The sequence below is a fragment of the Pan troglodytes genome, chromosome 8 (genome assembly GCF_028858775.2).
Source record: "Pan troglodytes isolate AG18354 chromosome 8, NHGRI_mPanTro3-v2.0_pri, whole genome shotgun sequence".
Taxonomy (NCBI): domain Eukaryota; kingdom Metazoa; phylum Chordata; class Mammalia; order Primates; family Hominidae; genus Pan; species Pan troglodytes.
In genome coordinates, this window is record NC_072406.2 from 115,181,299 (window position 1) to 115,196,723 (window position 15,425).

General features: G+C 41.7%; 1 protein-coding gene across 28 annotated transcripts in view; it reads right to left on the reverse strand.

The window, feature by feature from the left end:
• Window positions 1–6,535: 6,535 nt before the first annotated feature.
• NT5C2 (5'-nucleotidase, cytosolic II) overlaps window positions 6,536–15,425 on the reverse strand; it is a 103,234-nt gene continuing 94,344 nt past the window's right edge. For all 28 annotated transcript variants that reach the window (XM_063781145.1, XM_063781144.1, XM_063781140.1 and 25 more), the window contains 8 exons: window positions 14,326–14,367; window positions 12,737–12,844; window positions 12,362–12,428; window positions 11,529–11,699; window positions 9,950–10,001; window positions 9,316–9,376; window positions 8,991–9,167; window positions 6,536–8,288 (listed from right to left, as the gene is read on the reverse strand). In XM_063781145.1, the coding sequence (XP_063637215.1) occupies window positions 8,058–8,288; window positions 8,991–9,167; window positions 9,316–9,376; window positions 9,950–10,001; window positions 11,529–11,699; window positions 12,362–12,428; window positions 12,737–12,844; window positions 14,326–14,367 (909 nt within the window). In that variant the 3' untranslated portion in view covers window positions 6,536–8,057. The remainder of the gene's footprint in view (window positions 8,289–8,990; window positions 9,168–9,315; window positions 9,377–9,949; window positions 10,002–11,528; window positions 11,700–12,361; window positions 12,429–12,736; window positions 12,845–14,325; window positions 14,368–15,425) is intronic.

The window sequence follows — 15,425 nt, forward strand, 5'->3', positions numbered from 1 at the left end:
ACTTCTAAGTTGAGGTTCATTTGCCTCCGTTTGAGGGGTGAGTGGTGCACCAATAGCTTGCTGCTGTTACTTAGCAAGGCTGTGACAAGTGGGCCTTCCTCCTCTAGCACTTGCAAGCTTTCTGTCTGCGATCACGGTTTACTTGCCCGTTTCCCTTTTGCTACCTTCTTTCCTATCTGGAGATTCATATTCTAGAGTCCCTGGTCAACCCTACGGATGTGAAGAAGAGATGGCAGTTCACAGCAACTGCATAGAGTAGGGAGCAGCTTTCCTCCCACCATCCTAGGCTGGGGACCTTCTTTGCTTCTCACACCACTGTGGTTGGCTCAGCTCAAGTAAGCATGTTCTCTCTGTATGCTAGAGCTACTGACATCATCTCTACTAGAATTGTTTTAAATATCTTTTGATGGGAAATACCAGGTTGAACTTCAAGCATCATGGAAACAAAGGTTCTAGCTGCAAGAGAGTAAAGTTCTAGGTGTTTGTATGCCAAGGTTTATATGTACGCAGATCCAACACATACTGTAAGAAAGACTTGAGTACACAAGGTTTTCAGGTTTTAATGCCCATTGGGACCGTGAACAAATGAGAAGAATGGGAGCATTGTCTTGCCTCGCTTGGAAGGATGCCTTCCGGCATCTGATCCACATGGATTCACTTTTAGGATGCAGTTCTTTGGGGGCCAGATTTGGCTGCAGATTCACCCTGAAGAGAACTATCCAATGGGCCTGGTGGGGCTTGGGTGCCTGCCTTTTTTGTTGGAGGCTCAGACTTCTAGAGCAGAGCAAAGTTGGGAAGAATGAGGTCTTAGGATTCTCATTCCCCAGAGAGCCCCAGCCTCGCTTCTGATCATTACTCCCCAAGTCTGAAGTCTACTGTGAAGGTGAAGTTATCAATTTTTTCTTGTTTGAGTCCTTTAAACCCACAAATGTATATGCTTTATTTTATATTATTTATTATGTACATATGCCTGTTAGTACTTCGTCTGTGACTAGGACAAGGTCTGTCTTGAAGCTTCCTCATCCATGGATCCTAGGGTTCTGCTGTCCTTTAAGGCAGGTGAGAGGGTAGTGTTGTTTTTTATAAACAGGTTGCTGCTTTTATGTTGGCCCTAGCATCCCCAGCCCCTTTAGTTGGGCCCACCTGTATTCCTTATGACCAGTGTTTTGGACGAGGATGGAGGCAGGTCTCCTACCTTGTGGGCAGGGCCTCTCAAGTACCTCCATGAAATATTTCCAAGGTGGTTTCTTGGTGACAGGCTCTCTTCCCCTATGTAGGGTACAGTACAGCTGTGAGTCCACGGCCTCCTTCCTCCCAAGGCAGGTCACTTGCCTGGCCCCACAGTGATAATGGTTTCTTCTACTTACCTTAGATTACATAATCCATCTTTCTGGATAATGGAAGCTGCCTGCCCATCTGGGCTCTTAATATGCCTTTTCTTGGTTTTGAGGCCCAGTGCCAACATTGCCTTGGCCCTCAAGTAAGACCCTGCTTTGTGTCTGACTTTGATCCTCCTCAGCCTTTATTCACTGTATCATAGTGTACAGGTCATGCATTTGAGCAGTGAAGTTTTCTGAACACAGTATTCAGAGCTGTGTACATAAACCTAAATAAGCACAAATGACATGTATAGGATTGAGCTGATTGTCTTAATGAATGCATTTTATAATTCAAATGATGTTGTAGATGTACAGTCTCTCCTATTTATTTTGTACCAATTTATTTGTAAATTTTGTGATTGTTTTACAAGGTTTTTGTTTATTTCTATTCTATTTAGATAAATGATGTTCTGTTCACCCTGCTAGCAGATGTGTGTTCCCTCTTCCCTTTCATCTGTGCAACACCAACCATGCCATTGTATTCAGCTTGGCTGAACCAACTGCCCTACCCACTTGCCTGGCTTTGCTGGTGGGAAAGCTGGGACTGGATCTCAGCATGACAACATAGAAGAGCATCTTCTTTGGACAGTGTAAAGTCTTAAGAGAAGTGGGTACTAGTTCTGTGCCTCCAAGTCACAGCCTGGTACAGCCAATCCTAGGGGGAAGGTGTCCTCCTTTGCAAGGATTATAATCTGTCCTCCATCAGTTACTCTACATAAGAACATTCGGAGTATCCAGTCAAATTGCCCCAGACATTGGCTGCTCAGTCACTAATAACAACACACAGTGCGGCTGGGCTAAGCCGGCATTTCCTAGGTAAGACCAAAGGTCTCATTCAGGCCTCTCAATTGGCTCTTGAAGACAAGGATGGCTTTATAGGTCCTCCTCTGCTATGCTAAGCCTGGGAGGAAGGTCGGAGCAGGCATGGATAGTCACTTTCAAGTGGAAAACATCCGGCCTGAGTGTGGCGAGGCGTGTGCAGGTGGGTCTTCAGGATCCAGTGGACATCCTGCATTCCCCAGTAATCGGTGTGTATGATACACGTTCTTTTCCATCACTACTTTGTCTTCTGTTCCTTCTTACCCTCATCACTCACATGAGACCAGTCCCTGAAGAACTTACGGTGGAGCTTCAGGGACCCTCTGTGATCCATTCCTAAACCACATCTTTTTGGAATCCCTTTTCTCTCCACTTTTAGTCTCTATTTTACATTCCAAAGAGGATCGTGCTCTGAAAATTTAGCCTCTTGACTGGTCCGTTTATAGTCCCCATTGAATTTATTTAACCGTGGCATTTGCAGTCTTTTACTTACACTTGTTCTGTGGATGGAGACATTTCAGGGAAGAACTGCTGACAGAATTGGCTTTCAGACACTGCCTGACCTAACTACCGCTCCCATCTCCCTAGGTATCGCCCAACTACCTGAAAGTAGAATGAGGTGTATCTTAGCCCAGTGAAATGCTGTCTTCGAACCCTGCTTGCTTTCATTAGAAGCAGGGCAGAAAGTGGCAGCAGAGCTAGGGAAAGAAATCATGGTAGCACATTCACTCCCAGCCTCCTGCCTTGGTTTGTTTTTCCTGTTTTACTCACTTGGTCTAGATGAGCCCTTAGCTCAAATCAGGAAATGCTCCAAGGAAAATGGAGGCAATTTTTCCTGCTGTCAAGATGAGATTTGCCTAAAACTCCCCCCTGCATCCTCAGAGCGCGCACACATCTGCTCATTTCTAAGCTTTATCGTGATGCACCCGGGGTTTCTATTTCACAAAAATTGTGCTCCCTAGAGCCGTTTTTCAACTCGGCACTTCTGAGGAAACAAATATTGATCAGAGGGTCTTGTAGAGAAAGTGGTTAAAAACTGACCTTTTTATAGCCTGGAGTTGATTTCTGGAAACTTATTTTATACTTTTTGAAGGTAATTTAAAAGAGATGATTCTTTATTAAAGCCAAAAAGTTGAATTCTATTAGATGGATAATAAACTCTTTTGCTTTCTTTGTATGGTGGTTTTGTCATTTTCCCTCCAAGGGCCTCATATCTGTGCTCTTATTTTCAAGCAGTCCCAGGACAAAGGGATGGTTCTAGGGCCCTTTTCTCTGACTTTCTGCTGGCATGCCATCTCCCCCAGTGGATTACTGAGGACTGAGGGACGCACGTTTCTAAGGGAGAATTAGTTGCCCGACTTCTGAAGTGCTTTTCCTGTCAGGGTATTAGTGACTGTGCAGTGTTCAAACAGGAGGCCAACACATGATAGGAAATTTTAGATTGGGCCAGTTTTCCTACTGCAGTTCTAAGTCATTGACTTGAGGTCAGTGGGTCCAAAAAGTTACTTGTTTAAAGATACCCACACACTCAAGTCAAAGATACCTCTGGTGAGAACACTCTCTCAAAGACTGGACACTGAATAAACATTTTTCAGTGACCCTTCTTTCCAAGTATCTCAAGAACTTGTGAGACGTGGAAGGACTATTGCTGCCTTTCGTGGGAAAAATGTGTGCTCAGCTGCTTGGGCTCCAGTTTGTGTGGGAAGGTTTATCTCAGGCCTTGTCTACTCCCCTCGCCAGACATGGCTTTGGGAAGAGCTCCATGGGAGACCAGAACATCTGGGGACATATTTGTACCTAGTTATTTTGTGTGAAGAAACAAAGGGACGAGATTCAAAATTCATCATTGTGTTTTAAATTTAAATTGGAAAACATAGATTCCTCATCCTTAAACAGAGTCAGCAAGTTTGAGATGAAATGTTTGTGTTCAATGGGGAGTACTTTTTTGTGTTAAAGCTCTACAGAGAAACTTCTGTATATATTTTATTTTTGAGATCACATACCTTTGTTGGAATGAATCAGACCGTTGTGGCCTTGGGATGAAGACATTGTGTGTGAGGACAGGGAAAAATGGTTGAGAAATCCAGGTTAAAGAATAGAAAAGCTTTTTTCTCATTCTATAAATGAACATGCTGCCTGTTTAAAGGACTTGCTTTCTGCTGTTTCTAGATACCTAGCAGCGCGAGAACTGTGTGATGTGCTGCGTTCTTGTTATGGGAGGTGCGTGACGGGGCAGCGGGGGTTTCTGGAAGTCACCTGTTTCTGCTTTCTGGCTGCCTGTGCCTGTGGTCATCCCTGCTCCTTAGCAGTAGTGCATGTTTTTCTTCTATCTGCAGGGTTGCTCTGGTAGCTCCACGGTAGAGATTTCACTCTCAGGGCCTCCCAAAAGTTGTGTATCATTTGAAATTGTTCTATTTGAGGAAAAACTTTTAAGAAAAGCTGGATTCCCTGATCACCACTAAAGATCATCATGAGAAACATAAGTATTTGAGCCCTAAACTACTAAGCCCAGTGAGGAATTGGAGCATTAACTGTATGGCAATAGCTAGATCATAGTTACCATTTTTCCCACCATCAAAGACAGATGAAATAGTTTCCATAACATGGAATGTGGGTATGGGTAAGGTTCCTACCCTAATACAGACTTAAATATGTAATTGTTTGTCTCAGGCTATTCGTGGTGAATAAGCAGAGTATTTATTTTAAAATGACCAGGCAGCCTTGGAAAAATTGCTGGGCTTTAAAGTTGTTGACAAAGTATTTCTTAAATAAATACATCTGATTTAGAAATACCTAAACATGGACAAAATACTTTTAAATCTGACATGCAACTGCATGTGGCTTTTTAAAGTGGTTTCTTAACCATGCTAATGTGACTTAAGGATTTGTAGTTCTATTAAAAACGACTTCTAAAAGTATCTTAGGGTAGCTTGAAGGGTTTGCGTTATTATTTTAGGTCTCAGCAGAGGTATGCTTATGGCAAGAGAAAAATCTTAGGTCTAAATAGAACACTAAACTTTCTTGGCTGTGACCAACTTTTCTGAAGTACACCATCAGAGTTTTCACTGACTATCTTTGCAGAGATGAATGAATGTACTGGGCAATTCCTCTGCCCAAGGAAACCCGGCAGGGCGTGGGTCTGCTGTACCACTGACCAACTGCTGGGGAGGCTAGGGGACCTGTCAGTACATGCTGTAAGGTTGGGAGTTCAGTCTAGCAACCAAGAAGGGGTTGCCTGGTGTTCTACAATGCCTATAGTGTTTTCAAAATGCCTGGGAAAAAATTCTCAAAAGAAGTGGCAGAATGGTCTTCTCACAGTATAAAACTCCGCAGGATTTTTTTTTTTTTTTTTTTTTTTAAGGAAAAAAGTATACCTTTTAAGTTCAGCTTCCTTAACTACTGGCAACAGAGAGAAACTCATAATTTGTTTTAAAAAGCCCAGTTACAGCTGCCCTGCCTACCCATGGACCATTGACTTCCCAGCACACTCTTAAGAATAATATACAGAGAGGCACCATTTTGCTCTGGGTCTTATGGAATCCTAGAGCTCTTGAATACGTTTTGGTGGTCCTACGGAGAGCTGTAACTAGCAGTGGAGTTGTTGCTTATTCCAGCTGTGTGCTTTTCACTTTCCGATCTTTGGACCCAGAGAATCATTTGCCATGGAATCATCTGGCTAGTAAGACACTCTTATATGGATGCAATACAAAAAGTGGTAAATTAAAGCAAAGCAATCATGTGGTCCTTACTCTAAAAGAGACAATATGTAAATGTACTATTATAATAAGGTAGCTCTGCAGATGTAATAAGCTACTCATAAATTATTTGGGTTTAAGAAAACTTAAGACTATGTTAAACTGGACAACATCTCCATCTTGAGTGAGAGTAATTAGTAACTAGGATGACCACACATTCTCCTAACATGGGCAACAGTCTAATTGTTATTGCATTTCTGACCTGATTCTTTTAAAGGGGCATATATTCCCAATATATACCATTTAGAATGTATGTATGTTTCTTGGATGACTTAATCTGAAGCCATATAAGTCCAAAGTAGTGAGACAGACAGTATATCCTTGACTAAGTTATCAGGCTGTGTTCTCTGCTTATAAAATAATTTTTTAAAAGCCTCACTTCACAGTCCTGTTCCAAAAATCTTTCTTTCTGTGAAAAAATTGAGGCCTATGTAACACCATGAATATAATCATGTTAGAACATAATCAGTTCTTGAATATTTATTTCCTTTAAGAGAATATCAAACTGATGTCACCAAATCTAAACCCACTTGAAGACCAATAGCTATTACAGTTGTACTACAGAATAGGTCAAAGTCACCGTTAGAAATATTACACTTTATTGAATTCTGGAGCAGCTAATCTACCCTCCCCTATTGACCAATGACAAGAATGGAAGAAAATATACGATGGTTAAAGAAAGAGTCTATAACCACTGTTTGTTTAAAATGTTGAAACAACTTTCACTGTACTGGTGAAACAGTTTTAATACCCTAACATACACAGTAATGATTCATTCTTGTTTAAAACAAGAAGTGATTTCAACTTGGGATTGGGATTTTTATTTATTTTTTTGAGATGGAGTTTCGTTCTTGTTGCCCAGGCTGGAGTGCAATGGCACAATCCTGGCTCACTGCAACCTCCGCCTCCTGGGTTCAAGTGATTCTCCTGCCTCAGCCTCCTGAGTAGATGATGGGATTATAGGCATGCGCCACCACGCCCAGGTAATTTTGTATTTTTAGTAGAGATGGGGTTTCTCCATGTTGGTAAGGCTGGTCTCGAACTCCCGACCTCAGGTGATCCGCCTGTCTCGGCCTCCCAAAGTGCTGGGATTACAGGCGTGAGCCGCCGTGCCTGGCCTTGACTTGAGATTCTGAAGTGAATTTATTCACACTGATTGTGCCCTCTACTTTAGTAAGGTTCTGGCTTACAGAGCCCTCTTCCCATCCTCTGATGTTCAATTTTAATATACAGCAATCAACTCTTAGAGCACAAAGAAATCTGGAATTGGGTAGCATGAGCCACAGCTATATAGCCCACACTATTGAATGTTCTGTAGTATAAGAAGGCAGTTCTTCCCTTTCTTTTCTGGGGGCTTGTTCCTTTGTCCACTTGCAGCTAAATTCTTTCTATAGATTTATCACAGATAAGAAGGAGGTTGTTTTTGGATAACAAATAAGCATTTGTGCTATTAAACAAACAAAAGGTAATAAGGATACTGTCTTTTCCCTCAAAATAGAATCCTGCCCTAAAGCAACGCAAGTAGAGCATACTTCTGTGCAAAGCCAGTGATAGAGAAGCAGCCTTGCCAGAGTCACTGAGGATGAATTAAAGGCTTATAAAAGAAAACTTGACCTTAACAGAGACTACATTTGATCATGGAAATAATACATTTCTCCACTGATATACAATACCATGTAATGCACTGGAAAAGTTGGACCTTGGAGTAATAGCACAATTTGTAACATTACAGATCACCTCTTCCCACTCTTTGTTCCACTCTGAGACTCTTTCCTTTTCCTCGTGTATCCAGATACACTGACATACGGATGATTTTAAAAGTGTCACAAGCCACAGTGGAGCCATATACATGCAGTTCAGCCTGATTTTACCCTTATTTTCTTCTAATACAGACTCCATTACAATTTTGGACCATCTGCAAAGAGTACAGATACACAAAACCAAAACAAGTATCTATGATAATAAAATCTTCAGAAACTTTTCAGACGTACCTTTCATGGAGCCCCCTCCCTCCCCCGAGTAGAACCCTAACAGGGACCTCGTTTGTTCCTGTGAGTCCTGCCAGGACTTGTTTAATGGGTGCTTGGGGTTTTGGTTTTCCTCCTTATTCTTCCTCCTCCTCTTCATCATCATCTTCATCATGGCAGTGTGTAATTTCCTGGGGGGCCAGTGGGAAGAGGTTGGGAGGTTTAATCTCACTAATTGACCGTGTCAGCTGGTGCCGCTTGTAGTCAGTGTCTTTGAAATCCACTGATGTGCGGTTCCGGGTGGCAAGAGGAGACTCCATCTCATTGATATCTACGTGTGTGTGCTCCACCGTTGATTCATGAGGCATCTAGACAGAAAAAAGCTAGAGGCTCAGAAAGCAGGCAGAGCAAAGTAGCTACTCCCCAAATCCTAACCCCTCTCCTCTGTTAGGTGGCCATGCAATTACATCTATAATGGACCACAGGACAAGTCAATATAGACTTATCTTCATAGAACTACTTATAGTTGCCTGTCTTCCTCTCTCCCTGCCCCTCAAAATGGTGCCCATATTGTCTACTGCAGCTGGAAATTGGAAAAGATGGAGAGGGGAGTTTACTTTCTATTTTACAGCAAAAACAAGATAGTCCTGAAACAGATCAGAATATAGGAATGTAAAAACTACATTTTCTTTTTCTTGAGATGGTCTCTCGCTGTCACCCAGGCTGGAGTACAGTGGAGCAATCACAGCCCACTGCAGCCTCGACTTCCTGGGCTCAATCAATCCTCCCACCTCAGCCTCTAAAGTTCTGGGGTTACAGGCATGAGCCACCATGCCTGGCCCACATACAGCTTTTAATAGAGTAGACTTCAGAGAGTAAAGTTACACTCTTAACTTCCAATGTTGGTTCTACTTTCTCAAAGACCCCTTCTTATGCAACCATATAACCTGCCCCTGGGCTCTGTACATCAGAAAGAAATGTTCAAACTATCTCCTGTGCCATCTCACAAAGCTGGTTGCTGACCCTGGGCTTAGAGTACATCTTGGCTGTCCATTACAGCTTTAACTCACCAAGACATGGGCAGCCCTGAAGAGGTAGCTGAATGGGTAATACAGCAGGTTGATGAAAGATGCTGCATAGAGGTCAGCATAACGCATCACTTGACTGGCAAAAAGGGTCTGCCGGGAGCCACTGCGAAACAGGCTTCCCATCATCCCATAGCACATGTCCATGTCATGAGTTACTTTCTAAAACAAAGAACAAGATTGATTCTTGGCTCATTCAACAAATATTTATTGAGCAGTAGTTGAATGCTAGTCTCTATAATAAATCAGAAATGTGAAAAAAGCATTTAAACTTATTTCCCAAGTTTTCTCCCAAATCCCATTTGGATACCTTAATACGTCTCTGGATGGAACTGATGTCTGGACGCTCATTGCTACTGCTGTCAAGATGCCTAAAGATAAAAGAAAAACTCAGTGAAAATCCTGGGAAGAGCTTTTTTTTATTCTTTAAGACAATCTCATTCTGTCACTCAGGCTGGAGTGCAGGGGTGTGATGGCGGCTCACTGCAACCTCTGCCTCCCAGCTTCAAGCGATTCTCCTGCCTCAGCCACCCTAATTAGCTGGGATTACAGGCATGTGCCACCACACTCAGCTAATTTTTGTATTTCTGGTAGAGATGGGGTTTCGTTTGCCATGTTGGTCAGGCTGGTCTCAAACTTCTGGCCTCAAGCAACCCGCCTGCCTTGGCCTCCCAAAGTGCTGGGGTTACAGGCATGAGCCACTGCGCCTGGCCTGGAAAGAACTTTTTTTTTTTTTTTTTTTTGAGACGGAGTTTCACTCTTGTCGCCCAGGCTGGAGTGCAATGGTGCAATCTCAGCTCACTGCAACCTCCACTTCCCCGGTTCAAACGATTCTCCTGCCTCAGCCTCCCAAATAGCTGGGATTACTGGCCTGGAAAGAACATTTCTTATATCTAAGTGATTCCTGAATAAGTTTTTGGGAAAGAAATTTTTAGAAAACTTACTTGTAGAGTTCAGCCAAGAAAATATCCAAGCTCTGAAGTTCTTCGAAAAGTGCTAGTTAAGGTTTGGAAGGAAAAGGAAGACATTTTAAATAAATAAGCACCTAGTTCTTAACTGCTGCTAAACTAAAAGGTTGCAGATGTGACTGGAAAGTAGAACCTGGGACTAACATGCTGAGTGTACAGTTACCTCCTCTTCCCCTCTTCAGGATAACTCACTGATACCCACTTGGAGTCTGACAACAGATGAACACCATCACCTTCTCTTTAACTGCCTTTCCTCTTGCTTAAACACCATGATGACAACTTTCCCTTCCAGCTGCACGCTCATTCTGAGCTTGTAAAGTACCAGAATTTACATGCTGTCTCAGGTGCAGTCAGCTAAGCAAATGTTAACAGTCCCATTTTCAGATGAAAGATTGAGAATCAGGTGACTTTTCCTGAGTCACAGGTCCAGGGCCAAATCAACTAGATTTCTAAAACTTCATAGGTAGAAAGTTGAAAATGTGAATGAAAGGCTAGCCAGAAAATCCCACTGATAGTACAGACAGTAACAGCAACAGCCAGCATCTACAGCATGCTGCCGGTGTGTTGCAGCCTTTGTCAATCTGGGTTCCTCAAGACAAGCCCTCCTTCATCTACTGTATGTAACACATTTTCTTCTATCTACCATCTTTAGGAGAATTGAGAAAAGTGTTACTCAAATAATTTTCTGTATTCAGCTCCATTGGAAAGGTAAAATAATAGTAATAATTTTCTGTGTTTCGGATATGGAGCCTCGGTTGAGAAAGGCTGTCATGTCTGTCTATCTTTATACACATATTACCTCCGTTTTTCATCAGCTTTAGGAGGTAGGTATTATCCCCATTTTTACATTTGAGGAAACTAAGGCACAGGGTATCTCATTAACTTGCCTAACAGCATGCAGATTTCAAGTTATGGAGCCAGGGCTCCTACCCCAGGCAGGCTGAGTTTCCTGAGTCACCTTCACCACACTGCAGGTAATGCGCATCAAGGCTGGCTGGAGAACTTGTATATCAAACACTTTTACAGAACTATATCCGTAACTCAGTTCAGCACAGTGTGTATACTGCATATACACAGCGTAGCTTAGTTCAAGAATACAATATGGCCTCATTCTCTAGATCTCAGAAGAGTAAATAAAAAATACCAGAGGTGATTAACATTCAGAGCCATCACTGCCCCAGAATCACAGATATGGGCTGTTAGCAGAGAGACTGGGACTGCTAGGCATGGTTGGGGAAATATGGGACCACAGAGGAAAAGTTGAGCTCCAGTTCACAACTTAGTGTTACTGTAACACAACTCAAGACACCAACATTCTAAACTTAACCTCGAAGAGATTCAAGAAGGTTAAACAAGATAACCTCTCATATTTATTCAAATTCTGGAGTTCTGTGAAATATCTGAATATTCTATGGGAAGGAAGTATCCAAGTATCAAGGCCTGCCTTTTGACCACCTCTGACTTCCTGAATAAAAAGTAATGGTTTATCAAAGACGACTGATTCAAAGCTGGTCATTTAGATATAAATTACACCAAAGATTTATGAATGGCTTACAACTCTTGTCAGTCCAGACATGTAGCTCCTGTGCGAGTTCAGGAATCACCAAAAAAGTTCGCCACCCTTGCCGTTTCTTTGATTTTAAAATGTCCCCAAAAATGTGATCTCCAATATACAAAATGTCTTTTCCCTTGGCTCCCAACAGGTCACAGATCGTATCAGAAGAACCTGAAACAACAGAGTGAACAATGAGAAAACTGTCCCTATATTAAAATCAGCATTCCAATAGTATTTAACCATTAAATACTATGATTCATTTTATTCTTATATGAGGAACAGACTAGGAAAAATAGACAAAGACTCACCATTCTCTTTTTACTGCCTTCTAAGACAAGGCCTTCAGCTCCACTGTGCTGACCAGAGCTCTTGCTCACCAAATCCAAGAGCAACAAAACTACATCCTCAGCTTAGTGAAAATAACCTTCAAAACAGCCACTGCCAATTTCATCACAAATCTGCCATTAAGCTGGCTTTATTCAACTGTTTATAACTCCAACATACTATGTACCTATACCCATGGAACTCCTTGAGAAACCCTTGAGAACATATTGAGAAGTACCCCCAAGTGATTCGAAGCACTGAGAAAAAGCCTCCAATAGGATTAAAAAAAAAAAACTGATCATTTTAGTGAAAATCAGATTCATTAGGATATACTAACAACTGCTCAAACCCAGACTCCTATTGCATTAAGAGGTGACTAAACTATTTACCTTCAGTAGATGACATCTTAGACTACTAAACAGTACATGTGGCACTTTGCTGAGAGATTACCAAAGCTTTCACAGTGAGGTCTGAGCAAAGACATTAAATAAAGGGAGTCTGTGACTTACCTCCTGAGTAGACGATACCATGCTGTAGGGGCCCTGTGTAGGTACCAATTTTCAGCTTGCCAGTTTTCTGTGTGAAGAATATGGATTTTGTAATACTTTATCATCCTATCACAATCCTCCCCTCACCCCACAACCCTCCCATCCCACCCCCGCACCACCAGTGCTACTTGGCCAGACAGCCAAATGAATGGCACTTACTCTTTTCAATTAGTGGGTTTGTTTGACTGTTTCAGTTAAGACCAAAACTCTTAATTTCAAAAGAGAGATACGGCTAATTAAAAAAAAAAATTCCTGTTTCCTTATGTAGAGTAAGAGTGGGGAAAGGAGAAACATTAAGGACAATGTGCTAGCAGACAGATCATTCTCATGACTTACAGTATCCACCTGACGCAGTACTGTGCCTTCTCCAAAAAAGAGTGGTTTCCGTGCATCCACCAAGATCAAGTCAAAGTAGGACTGCCATGGTCGATGGGAGCTCCCAGGCTGGTGAAGGAGAAACAGCAAAAGTTGAAACATCACTCCTTACCTTAAGGCATTACTATTTAATCTCACTCAGATGCAAGGAATATAAAAATACTAAGTATAGCCAGAAGATCCCACTATTTTATTTTTTAAAAAGGTATTGTGTCAGCCAGGCACAGTGGCTCACACCTGTAATCCCAGTACTTTGGGAGGCCGAGGCGGGCAGATCACAAGGTCCGGAAATCAAGACCATCCTGGCCAACATGGTGAAAACCTGTCTCTACTAAAACTACAAAAATTAGCCGGGCGTGGTGGCGGGCGCCTGTAGTCCCAGCTACTTGGGAGGCTGAGGCTCGAGAATCGCTTGAACCTAGGAGGGGGAGGTTGCAGTGAGCCGAGATCGTGCCACTGCACTCCAGCTTGGCAACAGAGCAAGACTCCATCTCAAAAAAAAAAAAAAAAATTGTGTCTATGTATTATAAGCCATATCCTTTGGGAAGCAGACAAGATATAAATAATAACTGTAATAACACATTCTATACATTAAATCATTTCATCTACTACTAAATTACAATAACTTATTTTACAGCACTTTATGAAAGTGTGCTCACCTGAAATTTGCTAAAAGGAGCTCAAAAGAGCTAGGGAGAGATGCAAATCAATACCCAAGGGACAGATTAAGACAGAGGCAGGCATCAGAGCTAAAGTATACAAACTAACATGTAACTATTAGGAAATTTCACTGGTTACATTCTCAGAATGATGGCTCTAGGTACACACTGGCTTTTGGCTCACAGTGTAAGCTAATCACAATACTGAGTTATGCCCATTAAAATCATGACTATCCTGAAATGGAACCCTGGCATTAACCTTTTAAGACCAACCTGAAGGGCACTGCACACTGTGATTTCAGGTGTTCTCAAAACAGGGATTTGCTGATGTTTATTCACTAAAGTCTAGGACTAAAATTCTGTAAGTATGTGACTAAGTTGCAAGGAGTATTCCTTAAACCTAAGTGCAGCCGTACTGCAGAAATGAAGACTTCTCTGCTAAATATCAAGGTTGAGTGCTCTCTTGGCAAAAACTTAGCAACAACTAATACAAAATCTAGAAGTTGTCAAGAATACACATACATTTTCTGTTTCTGTTAATCAAATATCATCCACAACCTGAAAATTCCTTTCATTGCCACACAAACTTAATTTTGCATAGAACTTCGTGGGCATAAAATTATTCTGATCCCATCCTACTAAACATCACATGAATATCCCTTTTATTTCTGTCTATTAAGTATTCAAGTTGCGGACTCTAAATTAGCAATTTGATTTTAAATTCTACTAGCTCCTGGATTACTTCTAATGTTAATGAAGATTAGACAATAGGCTTAAAAAGTAGGACTTTTCTGGGTGGGTTCTGACCAATTCTTTCCCCCTTAATATTCCGGAATGATTAAATGCATTCACTGTTATTAAAGCAATGGTCTATTGAGTCACATACGGTACCTTGGGGCCATGTGGGAAGTCAAACAGGTAAGTCATAATTTTCTGGAAAAAAAAATTTAACATAAGGTCCATATACTACTTTTGCAAAAGGTATATAACCTAAAGAAATTACAAGCTTTTCACAAAACATGTCTTTTTCAACATAGGACTCACCACATTCTTGTTTCCTCTAAATTTTATGAAATCATGGCAGTGGAAGCCAGAAATTAATGCTTTACCATATACCAAAAAGAAAAAAAGGCTTCTGACATTCTCAGGGAGGATACATACTTCCTCTGGAAGATGTTTTTGAACACACATTTGGAGGAAAGGAGCATATGAGGTAGGGGTATAGAGAAAACTAATGACTCACACAGAAATAACCTATCACCTTGGCTTCGCTACTGCCATCCCTAGACCAACTAAGTCAACAAACCAATGGTTTATGTAAGACTGTTTACTACAAATCACCAGGTGTCTAAATCAAGTTTACATGTACAGCGAATTGGGGGAAGTGGAACTTCTTGCCAGTACTATAAACTTTTAAGTGTCTCAGCAAAAGTAAGATGAAGTTAAGGAGTTAGATCAGTTTTTCCACATGCTTTAATCATGGGAAAAAACTGTTTTTAAGAGGTAGTAAATTTTGGGCCGGGCACAGTGACTCACGCCTGTAATCCCAGCACTTTGGGAGGCCGAGGTGGGTGGATCACGAGGTCAGGAGTTCAAGACCAGCCTGTCCAAGATGTTAAAACCTCGTCTCTACTAAAAATACAAAAAAATTAGCCAGGCGCAGTGGCAGGTGCCTGTAATCCCAGCTACTTGGGAGGCTGAGGCAGGAGAATTGCTTGAACCCAGGCGGCAGAGGTTGCAGTGAGCCGAGATCGCACCACTGCACCCCAGCCTGGGCGACAGAGTGAGACTCTGTCTCAAAAAAAAAAAAAGATATATAAATTTTTGACAGCTAAGAGCCAAAACATCTGTGCAGCATCTATTGCTGCAGGTCTTCCAACAGCAGGGAAAGTCATACATACACATCAATAAGGGGTGTGACTGCTCAAGTTTATAGAAATGATGCTCCAAAGAGACACAAAAGCCATTTTAATCTTTACAAATGTTTTAAA